The sequence below is a fragment of the Pollachius pollachius genome, assembly GCF_949987615.1.
Source record: "Pollachius pollachius genome assembly, chromosome: 4".
Lineage (NCBI taxonomy): Eukaryota > Metazoa > Chordata > Actinopteri > Gadiformes > Gadidae > Pollachius > Pollachius pollachius.
This window is the reverse complement of record NC_136937.1, coordinates 30,279,263-30,291,762: the sequence shown is the minus strand read 5'-3', so window position 1 is coordinate 30,291,762 and position 12,500 is coordinate 30,279,263. Positions and strand designations below refer to the sequence as shown.

General features: G+C 51.6%; 1 protein-coding gene across 1 annotated transcript in view; it reads right to left on the bottom strand.

Moving 5' to 3' along the window:
• The window catches only part of raph1b (Ras association (RalGDS/AF-6) and pleckstrin homology domains 1b), a gene marked incomplete at its 5' end in the record, with an annotated part of 14,876 nt that extends 2,567 nt beyond the window's left edge, over positions 1–12,309 (bottom strand). The window contains 12 exon segments of the mRNA XM_079734284.1: positions 1–163; positions 165–1,598; positions 2,042–2,181; positions 3,599–3,719; positions 4,035–4,133; positions 5,125–5,235; positions 5,957–6,100; positions 6,203–6,268; positions 7,182–7,303; positions 8,100–8,259; positions 11,796–11,873; positions 12,277–12,309. The exon segment at positions 1–163 is cut by the window's left edge and continues 1,115 nt beyond it. Of these exon segments, the coding sequence (XP_079590410.1) occupies positions 1–163; positions 165–1,598; positions 2,042–2,181; positions 3,599–3,719; positions 4,035–4,133; positions 5,125–5,235; positions 5,957–6,100; positions 6,203–6,268; positions 7,182–7,303; positions 8,100–8,259; positions 11,796–11,873; positions 12,277–12,309 (2,671 nt within the window).
• Between the last annotated feature and the right edge of the window lie 191 nt (positions 12,310–12,500).

Sequence of the window (12,500 nt, the reverse complement as noted above, 5' to 3'; positions counted from 1 at the left end):
GGCCCCCCCCGTAGGAGGGGGGGGGCTGCCCGGGGCCCGGGGGGGGAGGGGGGGGAGGAGGGGGGGGAGGGGGGAAGGCGGAGCCGGCCCCCGTGGGGCTGGAGGGGCCCGGCTTCAGCGACGCCATGGCCGAGCCGGGGGCCGGCAGGCAGGGAGGGGGGGGGAGGGGGGGGAGGAGGGGGAGGAGGGGGAGGGGGGTTGTTCCCCGCCCCCGCCCCCGTCGCCGCCGCCGCGACGTGATTGGCTGGGGGAGGGGGCGGGCCCGGGGGCGGCGCCGGCGCCGGCTGGGTCAGGGGAGGCAGGTGATTGGCCTGCTTCCCGGCGGCGGCGGCGTTGTTGCGGTTCTGCAGGCGGGTGATGGTGCTGAACTTGTACATGAGCGGCGCCTTGGACTGGTGCGACACCGCCTTCACGGGGGGCAGGGGCGGCGGCGGCGGCGGCGGCGGCGGCGGCGGCGCGGCGGCGGCGCCGGTGTAGCAGCGCGCCTGCGCCAGCTGCAGCTGCCGCTGGTGCTCCTCCAGCTGCTGCTGCTGCTGCCACTGCTGCCATTGCTGCTGCTCCGTCTGCGGCTGGGGCGGCTCCACCTGCTGCTCCACCTGGAGCTCCACCTGCTGCTGCTGCTGCTGCTGCTGCAGCTGCTTCTGCAGCTGTTGTTGCTGCGCCAGCAGCAGTTGCTGGTGGAGCTGCTGCTGCAGCTGCTGCTGCTGCTGTTGATGGAGCCTTTGCTGCAGCTGCTGTGGCGTCGGATGATGCGGTTGCTGCTGCAGATGTTGGGGTGGTTGATGTTGCTGCTGCAGATGTTGGGGTGGTTGATGTTGCTGCTGCAGATGTTGGGGTGGTTGATGTTGGGGTGGTTGTTGTTGTTGCTGCTGCAGATGTTGGGGTGGTTGATGTTGCTGCTGCAGATGTTGGGGTGGTTGATGTTGGGGTGGTTGTTGTTGTTGCTGCTGCAGATGTTGGGGTGGTTGATGTTGTTGCTGCTGCAGATGTTGGGGTGGTTGATGTTGGGGTGGTTGTTGTTGTTGCTGCTGCAGATGTTGGGGTGGTTGATGTTGGGGTGGTTGTTGTTGTTGCTGCTGCAGATGTTGGGGTGGTTGATGTTGTTGCTGCTGCAGATGTTGGGGTGGTTGATGTTGGGGTGGTTGTTGTTGTTGCTGCTGCAGATGTTGGGGTGGTTGTTGCTGCTGCAGATGTTGGGGTGGTTGATGTTGTTGCTGCTGCAGATGTTGGGGTGGTTGATGTTGGGGTGGTTGTTGTTGTTGCTGCTGCAGATGTTGGGGTGGTTGTTGCTGCTGCAGATGTTGGGGTGGTTGATGGTGATTTTGCTGCGGCTGTGGTGGTGGCTGATCCTGCCGCAGGTGTTGCTGCGGTGGCGGTTGATGTTGTTGCGACTGTTGGGGTTTGGGTTGATGCTGCTGCAGGTTTGGTGGTGGTTGCTGTTGCTGCTGATGATGGGGCGAGTCCGGGGGGGGCAGCTGGCCGTTGGGCTGCTGGGGGCCCGGCGGGGGGGCCGGCTGATCCACTGAGTGTTGGCTGTGGTGGCGGTGGCTTTGGGTGGCGTGGGGCAGGGTGCCGCCCCTGGTCGAGTCCATCCGCAGCTGGGGGGGAGGAAGAGGACGAGAGGGTTCAGCGTGGGTTCATGGAACGATCACGAAGGAGGGGGAGGTCGGAGAAGGTCGAGAAAAGCAAGATGGCTGACAACCAGTCAAAAGACTGGACGCTTTTCGAAAGCTAAAAGTACAAAAATGGCCGAAAACGGTTCTAAGAAGGAAGTTCGAAGTGGTGCTAATAAACCATTATAGCCGAAGAATAATCGGAAGAATAAGACGGGAAAGAGGGCGAGAGGGTTCTTCCCACTGTAGGGCTTCATGAAATAATTAGGGGGAGTTCAAAAAAGGTCAAAGAAGTCAAAAAAAGCAAGAGAGTTGAAAACAAGTGGCAAGACTGGACTCTCACGGTAACGGCATTCCGAAGAATAATCCGGAGAGTTATCCGAACAAAAAGTGAATAATGGAAAATAAGTGAACAGAAGGCGTGGTACCTTAGTACTCTCCTCCATCTGGGTGCCCCTCTTCCAGGCCTCGGAGAAGATGGAGCTGACCACGCTCTGGGAGCGGCCGTGGGCGGAGCCTGTGTCCACGCCGCTGTCTGATTGGCCCGAGTGGTTGGACTGAGTGTCAGCTGGAGAACGAGGAAGGAGGTGTTACAACAAGAGGTCAAAGGACATGGGGATGGAGCAGGGAGGAGGAGGCAAGAAGAATAGGAGGGTAAGGAGGATGAGGAAGAAACTGCAACTGCAACCTTTGTTTTCTTCATGCAGTCTCTAGAAAATATGCGGATATGTTTTTCTGAGTGAGACAAAGCTTGCCAACAAGGCCAATTACAAAAACAATGTGTTAAGCCATAATGACAATCTAGTTACGTCACCACTTAAAATAACATTTGTCATCTCAATATTCATGTCAAACTTAATATTGACAAAAAAAATCATTGTTTTATCATGAAATGATCCTTAAAATATATAATATAATAAATTACATATTATATAAATTTTTGTAACATTTTACATTTATATTGGCAAATAGACCTGTATTTTCCTGGAGTTTACCTAAAAAAATATATATATAACATTACAAAAATACAAATGTAAATAAAAACTACAAAATAAACAAATAGATACATTCTTTAAGCCCCCAAATAGTTCCTCCAGCGTCCCCAGGTGGAGCTGTAGCCCCATCAGCACCAACACTCCCCTAGGGCCAGCCTAAATGTGATTGGTTATCCAATCCGATATGGACGATGACAAAGCAGCGACCAGCCGATTTGGAGGATGTGATGTGCGGAGAATCAATGAAGCACAAATTACAAACCCTGAACTTAAATCGATAACGTGCCGAGGCCAAAGCATTTCAAATCAGACCAATGCTTGAATCTATGCGGTTGATAAAGGTGAATTAGAGGCTTATGGATTTCAGTGCGCTATCCCTTTTATTGATGACTAGCCTGTCGTTTCCCTGTTGTGATTGGCTATCCGCCAAGTAATCAACCAATTGTATAACCTCACCCGCTCGCTCGCTTTCATAAACATAACACATCCTTTATAAGGAAAATTCTAACTTGTATAATGTTGCTGAATTGTTTGAGTTTTCTCTTTTCAGTTATTCTTGATTAACCGCCATTTTGGTGAGTTTACGGCTGCGTTCCAAATCACATAATTTTTTCTATTTGTAGCACATACTGCAGCTACCCCTACAAAGTAACTACTGTTGCACACAGTATGCATACAATTGGAACATACTACAGGTGAATTCCCCAGATCAGCACAACTGCAGTGCCACCCATCAACGTTCACAGGCTCAGTTGCTCTATCTTCTCTTCTGCTGCAAAGCATTGTGGGGCAGAATCACCCATAAAAGCATGCTAGCTTGCATTCTGCGAAATTCAACTGGATGTAGTCCAACATCCTGGTATTTTTGGTTCAATTTTTGGTATTGGGACATGCTAAATCGATTATGACCTACTAAATAGTCTGGTAGCTATGGGGTGTTGGAGCGCAGGGCATGGGGTCGTGAAGGTCAAAGTTCAAAGGTCAACTGACCAGGTATGCTGGCAGAGCTGGAGCCCGACCGCATGGAGGAGGTGGAGAGAGAGGACCAATCGTACGCCGCCTCCGTCCGCTTCATGGCCTCCTGGTAGTTCACGTACAGCTGCTTGCCGTACTACACACACACACACACAGGCGCGCAGACACACACACACACACACACACACACACACAGGCACACAGACACATAAACACACACACAAACACGCAGACACACAAACACACACGCACGCAGAGACACACACACAGACACACACACACACACAAATACACAATAAGTCAAAAAGTTCCATTCCAGAAACTTGCAAACCTCTCGGTTGCAATGGAACAACTGCTGAAATTATTTTGAATGTGTTTTTTTCACAGAAACTTCTGTCTCCTGCTTCCTGGTGTTTTCGGATCAGGAAGTGTGCCATTTTCGAGTCGTTACCTTGGCGATACGAATGCCGTTCACCCATTGGTGCAGAGTCCTGACATCATCGCAGCACAGGTACTTGATGTACTGGGACTTCTTCTGGATCTGAGGGTGCTGTGGTCGTGGTGGTGGAGGTGACAAATCAAGCATCAGTTCACATTCAATCCCAATGCAGCCTTGTGCTGTTAAACTCTCAAACACTACAAGGGAACTCTCTGCCTCGTGCAGCTGCTAATGTAGCTGCTAATGTTGCTGCTAACCTAGCTCAGGATGAAGATATATACGAGCAAGAATGTCGCGTAGAAAACTGGAAGCCGGCTTGAGGTTGTAGCGCAAAAACGGTCTCTGTCTGAGAATGATTGGCCACCATGGTGACGTGTGGCTCAGGAGGTAGAGCGGGTTGCCTGGTAACCGGAAGGTTGCTAGTTCGATTCTCGGCTCCCCCTAGCTGAGTGTCGAGGTGTCCCTGAGCGAGACGCCTCACCCTGACTGCTCCTGACGAGCTGGCTGTCGCCTTGCATGGCTGACACCGCCGTCGGTGTGTGAATGTGTGAATGAATGGGTGAATGTAAGGCGATATTGTAAAGCGCTTTGAGTGGCCACTGGTTTGAATAGTGCTCTACAAATGCAGTCCATTTGCCATTTATGAAGAATGGTCAGCTTAAAAAGCAGGACGCAGACAGTACAGCTTGGATTATTTACAGTTCGGGTTCATTTCTTCCCAGTCTTCGTTCAATATCGGCGGGGCTACTGCGATGTTTAGTAGTAAAAGCATTTAGGGCTCATTATGGCTCCAAGTCGACGCATCGCAAGGGGGTTTACGGACCCATTAGGTTCTTGCGGACCGTCCTTGCGTCCACCGTAAGGGCCTGACGGGCACTTCCGAAAGATTGTAACCTTGCGTCGAGGCGACGCAGCAGCAAGGGCTGTGATCGGTCCGCTCACTAAAACCCGACGCGGGACCGAAACAGGTTCATGACCACGCCGAAACGACTGTGTGGTCGTTGTGTTGCGTCGACGTGGAACCGTAATCAGCCCTTTAGTACCGGGTGGGGTCAAAGGTCAGGACTTGTTGTTCGATGGTTGAGCCGTTGCTGCTCCGTACCTTGAGAGCCAGGCAGTAGTCGGTTGGGGCCTTGTACTTGCTGCGGTAGTCCTGGCCGTAGTAGACGTTGACGTGGTCCAACTGGAGGAAGCAGACCAGGTCTCTGGAGGCCTGCGGGGGGCAGCAGAGAGCAGGGTGGGGGGAGGGGGGGGAGGAAGAGAGAGAGAGAGAGTGTAGGTGTAGTTAAGTGGCTGTTGTGGTTGTTTGATATCATTTTAAGAGCCCGACCGAGCCATTTTCAAAACTATCAGTATCGGCCGATTAATTAATATTTAAAAAAATAACCAAATGACATTTTTTTTTGGGTTATTGTGTTTTTGTTCAAAGGACTTTGAGTTTAATTTCTTAAGTTTGTATTTTTATGCATTTTATTTATCAGAAATTTAATAAATTTTGATTTTGACAATAATAAAACAAAGCTTATTTTTAAACTGCATTACCTTATTATTTTAGTAAGGACTCAAATAACTATACTAACTATATATCGGCCAATATATCGGCATATCCGATTTTTTAATCACCAAATATTTGTATCGCTATCGGCCTTAAAAATCCTTTATTGGTCGGGCTCTAGCCGTGCAGCCGTGCAGGCTTGTGGCATCAACCAATCTCTAACAGGAAATAACACATAGCTGCTCGTGTCATTGTGGTTCTCACATTGGAAGCAAAATCAGTTTACTTCTCTCCCCGAGTTTCGCTTTGCGAGTCGTGCTTTCAGTGCTTACAGGCGTTTTTGTTGGAGGTGTGGACCAAGGACAAAATACACACAGTTGAAAGAAAAATATAGAAGTTAATATTATTAGTGTGGGGGGTTGGTTGTGGCCTAACCAACCTTGGCCTTCCCTTTGGGGACGTAGTAGATCCCGGAAGCGCGGAGCAGGAAGTAGCGCTTCTTCCACGACTTCTTCCCATCCTCCTTGAGCCACAGCACGCCCTCGATCTCCGGCACGGACACTGAACTCCCGCAGAAACATTCCTGGAAACACACAAAGACAGCCGCCGGAAAATCGTGTTTAATACCAATCCGCACGATGAAGAACGTAAAAGTGAAGGAAAGTGTGCAAGGTTTTAAGCTCACCTCCAACAGAGCCTCCTTATTGCGGTCGGCCATCTCGGACGTCTCCTTCCGCCCCAGCAAGTAGTTCTGGAGGCGGAGTGATATGAGTGCCAGAATGGAGGAAAAGAGAAGGAAAAAGAGATGGAGGGGCGAGAGGAAGAGGAGTGGGGGAGGTTGATGGGAGGAAGAGGAGGGGTCGGGGGGAGGTTGATGAGAGGAAGAAGAGGGGAGGTTGATGGGAGGAAGAGGACGGGAGGGGGGAGGTTGACGAGGAAGAGGCGGGGAGGGGGGGAGGTTGATGGGAGGAAGAGGACGGGAGGGGGGAGGTTGACGAGGAAGAGGATGAGAGGGGGAAGGTTGACGAGGAAGAGGCGGGGAGGGGGGGAGGTTGATGGGAGGAAGAGGAGGAGAAGTTGATGGGAGGAAGAGGACAGGAGGGGGGAGGTTGACGAGGAAGAGGATGAGAGGGGGGAGGTTGACGAGGAAGATGAGGGGAGGGGGAGGGGTTGATGGGAGGAAGAGGAGGGGAGGGGGGGTACGTTGACGGGAAGAAGAGGAGAGCGGTTAGCCTGGCGCTTCAGCTCCGCCGGTTGAGTTTAATAAATTATTCACCCCCCACTTCCTGAAAAGAGCAGTGGCCTACTTCAACCCAATCAAACCATCCATCTCTCCTTTCATCCCTCCATCCCCTCATCCCTCTGTTTCCTACCATCCCTCCGTCCAGCTCTCCCTCCAACCACCCACCCACACAGAATTAAATATTAATCTTTTACATCCACCCACTCAAAAAGTGTAATATAGGAGTTTACTGTCATCCACAAGCGTACACACACACGCGCGCGCACACACACACACACACACACACACACACACACACACACACACACCCTACCCCTCCCCCTGAACTCTTGGTACCCTGACCAATAGAGGACGCGCGCGACAACGAGACGTCGTCCTTGTTTATCGTAACCGCGGGTTACTCAGCCATGGGGCCACCGACCTGGGGGTTCTTGAAGAGGGCGTACTTCTCGATGCGCTCGATGAACATGAGCTTGTTGTGGCTGTCTCGCGTCCAGTTGAGCAGGTTCTCCACCAGGTTCTCGTGGTCCTCGAAGATGCGCTCTGGAACACACACACACACACACACACACACACACACACCGCAAGATGAGGAAAAACGAAGACGAAGAGGAGGAGGAGGATCGCCGCCGATTCTGTCCGGCATGGAGCCCATCATTCAATGCACTCGCTTTTAAGTCAGCTTTTTACTATTTAGTCGTTTAGCAGACCTTTTTAAAACGTCTTTTTTAAAAAAATATTCCTATTTGTCTCATGAGTTTATCCCCTTTTGTTCCTTCTCTGTGCTTCAGTGACGCACAGGGAACTGAGCCGCAGGTCATGGGGGGCAAGGCATCTCACTCAACAGGGCCTACAGGGGCACTGAGGACACGGGGAATCGAACCCGGAACCTTTCGAACCTGGGACACACGCTGAGACACACACACAAAGGCAGACAGAGGAACACAGACAGAACGACAAGACAGACAGACAGACAGACACAGACACAAAGACAGACAGACAGACAGACAGAGAAACACAGACCGACAGACCGACAGACAGACAGACAGAGAAACACACAGACAGACAGACAGCCAGACAGACAGCCAGACAGCCAGACAGACAGACAGCCAGACAGCCAGCCAGACAGACAGACAGACAGACAGACAGACAGACAGACAGACAGACAGAGAAACACAGACCGACAGACAGACAGAGAAACACAGACAGAACGACAAGACAGACAGACAGACAGACAGAGACAGACAGACAGAGAAACACACAGACAGACAGACAGACAGAGACACACAGACAGACAGACAGACAGACAGACAGACAGACAGACCCCCCCCCCCCGTACCCATCTGCAGCTCGTTGATGGTCTCCACCAGGGCCCAGTCGGGGCTGTACCCGCAGTGGGACTTGTCCAGCAGGCTGTCCAGCACCTGTCGTACCGTCTGTCTCTCGTCCACCATCATGGTCTTGGAGCTCTCGTCGGACATGTGGACCCGGATCACCAGCTGGGGGGGAGAGAGAGTGGGGGGGGGGAGGGAGGGAGGGAGGGAGGAGGGAGAGAGGGAGGGGAGGTGAGAGGGGAGGGGGAGGGAGAGAGGGAGGGAGGGAGGGAGAGAGGGAGGGGGGAGAGAGGGAGGGGGGGTGAGAGGGGAGGGGGAGGGAGAGAGGGAGGGAGGGGGGGAGAGAGGGAGGGGGGAGGGAGGGGGAGAGAGGGAGGGGGGGTGAGAGGGAGGGGGGAGGGAGGAGGGAGGGAGGAGGGGGGGTGAGAGGGAGGGGGAGAGGGAGGGGGGAGAGGGGAGGGGGGGAGGGAGAGGGGGAGAGAGGGAGGGGGGGTGAGAGGGGAGGGGGGAGAGGGGAGGGGGGGGGAGGGAGAGAGGGAGACGGTTGATGTCTGTGGGGAGCAGGGTGTGTCGAAGCTACCGTTTGTATCGACCGGACGGCTTGCTTACCGAGACGCAGCGCGTTCAAGGGTTAGCGGTTCGATTCCCAGCGGGGACGTTCCCATACTGATGCGTCCGCACGCGTGTGCGTGCGTGCGTGCGTGCCTGTGTGTAAGAAGCTCTTTTGGAGCCGTTCCAATTCCGGTTGCATGTTCTCGACTGTATGTCCCGACAATCTTGGTCGGACGCTTCGGATAAAAGCGTCTGCTAATTGATTAGACCCTAACTGAATGTAGAACATGGTCGTATGTCTTTTGTTCATGGCCCAAAGGGGGCCAGGCATCTCACTCAACTAAGCCTCAAGGCACGCTGAGAATAAGGGGAATCGAACCCGAAACCTTTCAAACCTGGGAGTCTTATGCGTCACGCACGCACGCACGCACGCACGCACGCACGCACACGCACACACTTCCCTCCAAACTACTTCTAGTACCGTGGCCAATAGTAGAGTAATACAAACACGAAGACAAGTAAATGTCACCGTTGATAGACGCTAAAATGTCTCATCCAATCATCTGATTTCACTTAGCGAAGGTTGCCGATTCAGTCTATTAAATGTACTGCAATGACAAGCGGTGCATAAACACTCAAGCTCATTTCCGGTAGTCTAACGCAGCAGAAGGAGAGAAGATCAAAGCTAGCGTTACGCAAGACTGAAACCTCATCACATGCATCTGTGTTAAAAATGGGCTCAGGGCAAACAAAGACATTTGATTGTTCGCCTTGTGTTTCCCGTTGCCTGGAATAACGTCTGCATGATCGCATTCCCGAAGGAAATGTTTCACTCTCACGTCCTGCAGAAATGTCTCCAGTCGTTTGAGGGCATTTTCGGCCGTCGCAGTGCACTTGTTAACCCCGCAAATCCAGCCTCGCGCATTCCTTGAAACCAGCAAACCCTAACCAGTAAAGCAACACTAATACACTGTAATCAGGCCGATAGTTCACCACCCCTCACAGCAGCTGAGCCCAGAACGTGACAAGTAATCGCGGGCCAAATCCACTGAGAACGTGACCGCAGCCAAAAATGCTTCCTGAACTCCAGGGATCCTCCCCTGGACAGCCAATCAGCTCATAGAGGCTGTTGATAGACACAACACCATGGAAACAATACCATGGAAAACAAGGTCGAAATTGGGGATTTAAGGACAGGGGTTTATAACCCGATTTATTGGCATGTGCCATGTGTAAGGTCTATTGATCACCCCTCATTCAAACCTTTAATCGCAGCCCAGGTTTGCAGTGCTTCAGGGGGCGTCGAACGTGCTGCTGTTGATACAACAGGATGGTTTTATGGCTACCCCGTCTATATCTGAATGCTGCTAGGAGACCAGAGGGACTGAAGAGCTCTGTAACAGACCAGCCTCGCCAAGCCCGGGGACACACACACACACACACTATAGAGAGAGAGAGACACACACGCACACACTATAGAGAGACACACACACACACACACACTATAGAGAGACACACACACACACACACACACTATAGAGAGACACACACACACACACACACACTATAGAGAGACACACACACACACACACTTTAGAGAGAGAGACACACACACACACACACTATAGAGAGACACACACACACACTATAGACACACACACACACACTATAGAGAGACACACACACACACATACACACTATAGAGAGACACACACACACACACTATAGAGACACACACACACACATACACACTATAGAGACACACACACACACACACACACACACACACACTATAGAGAGACACACACACACACACATACACACTATAGAGAGACACACACACACACACACACACACATACACACTATAGAGAGACACACACACACACACACACACTATAGAGAGACACACACACACACACAAACACACACTATAGAGACACACACACACACACACACACAAACACACACTATAGAGAGACACACACACACACACATACACACACACACTATAGAGAGACACACACACACACACACACACAAACACATACTATAGAGAGACACACACACACACACACACACACACTTTGGCTGCCTTTGCTTCTGATATTTCTTTCCGTCACAAACCACAAGTGATGTGCAGAGGCAGAATGTGCGTGCAGAGTCTGACAAACAGCCCCACCCCCCCTCTGTTGGAGTTGGATCCAGCCCCCCCCCCCCTCTCTCTTCCTCCCCCTTCCTACCGCCTCAGACATCCAGAATCAAACGCTACGGTGACCTATATTCTCCCCTCGCAGATTCCCTACTGTGAGGGTGAGACTTCCCGGAGAACTGGTGAGTGACACGCCATCATGTCAGGGTGTGTGTGTGTACGTGTGTGTCTTTAGTGTGTGTGGGTGTGTGCCTTTAGTGTGTACGTGTGTTTCTTTAGTGTTCTTGTGTGTCTTTAGTGTGTGTGTGTGTCTTTAGCGTGTTTGTGTGTCTTTAGTGTGTGTGTGTGTGTCTTTGGTGTGTGTGGGTTTGTGTCTTTAGTGTGTGTGTGTGTGTCTTTGGTGTGTGTGGGTTTGTGTCTTTAGTGTGTGTGTGTGTGTCTTTAGTGTGTGTGTGTGTGTGTCTTTAGTGTGTGTGTGTGTGTGTGTGTGTGTGTGTGTGTGTGTGTGTGTCTTTAGTGTGTGTGTGTCTTTAGTGTGTGTGTGTGTGTCTTTAGTTTGTGTGTGTGTGTGTGTGTGTGCGCGTCTTTAGTGTGTGTGTGTCTTTAGTGTGTGTGTGTGTGTGTGTGTCTTTGGTGTGTGTGGGTTTGTGTCTTTAGTGTGTGTGTGTGTCTTTAGTGTGTGTGTGTGTCTTTAGTGTGTGTGTGTGTCTTTAGTGTGTGTGTGTTTCTTTAGTGTGTGTGTGTGTGTGTGTGTGTGTGTCTTTAGTGTGTGTGTGTCTTTAGTGTGTGTGTGTGTGTCTTTAGTGTGTGTGTGTGTCTTTAGTGTGTGTGTGTGTCTTTAGTGTGTGTGTGTGTCTTTAGTGTGTGTGTGTGTGTGTCTTTAGTTTGTGTGTGTGTGTGTCTTTAGTTTGTGTGTGTGTGTGTGTGTGTGTGTGCGTCTTTAGTGTGTGTGTGTGTGTGTGTGTGTGTGTGTGTGTGTGTGTGTGTGTGTGTGTTACCTTCTTGACCTGCGCCTCTTTGATCTTCTCCAGGGCCACCCGGATCTTCTCGGCCTTCAGCTTGGCTGCCTGCTCCTCCTATCAGGACACACGGACACACGGACACACGGTCAGAGGACGCACACACGCACACACACACACACACACACACACACATATATATATACACAATACACACATGAATATAAAACACACACAAAACCTGATGCATAAAAAATATATCATACAAACAAACGCACAAAAGACCTCACACACACACACAACTACATCATACAAAACACACACAGAAATGAGACTCACACACACACACACACAACCTTAAAGTCACCGACAGATCCCCAATGTGTTCACCCTGCGTAACACAGCGCCCCGATAGCGCCACGCCAACGACCTCTACACCCCGCTCAGCCCCGTTCGCCCTCGCACAAAGCGGAGCAGGGAAATGTCGCCGCACCCGATAAACCCATTCACTCACTCTCACCTGCCCCCGCCAGCAGGAAGACATCACGTCCATGCCGAGGAAAATCAACCGCTCAAAGCCGCTGCGTGTTCCTGTGTCCGCTCAGAGCCAGCCGGTCACGCACACGCCGACAACGCAACGCGACAGGAATCCGACATCAAAAAAAGGTCATCAAACGTTGTGGGGGGAAATATTCCGAAAACCCGATTGTGCGATGTGACGGGAAGACAAAAAGTCAAAAATGG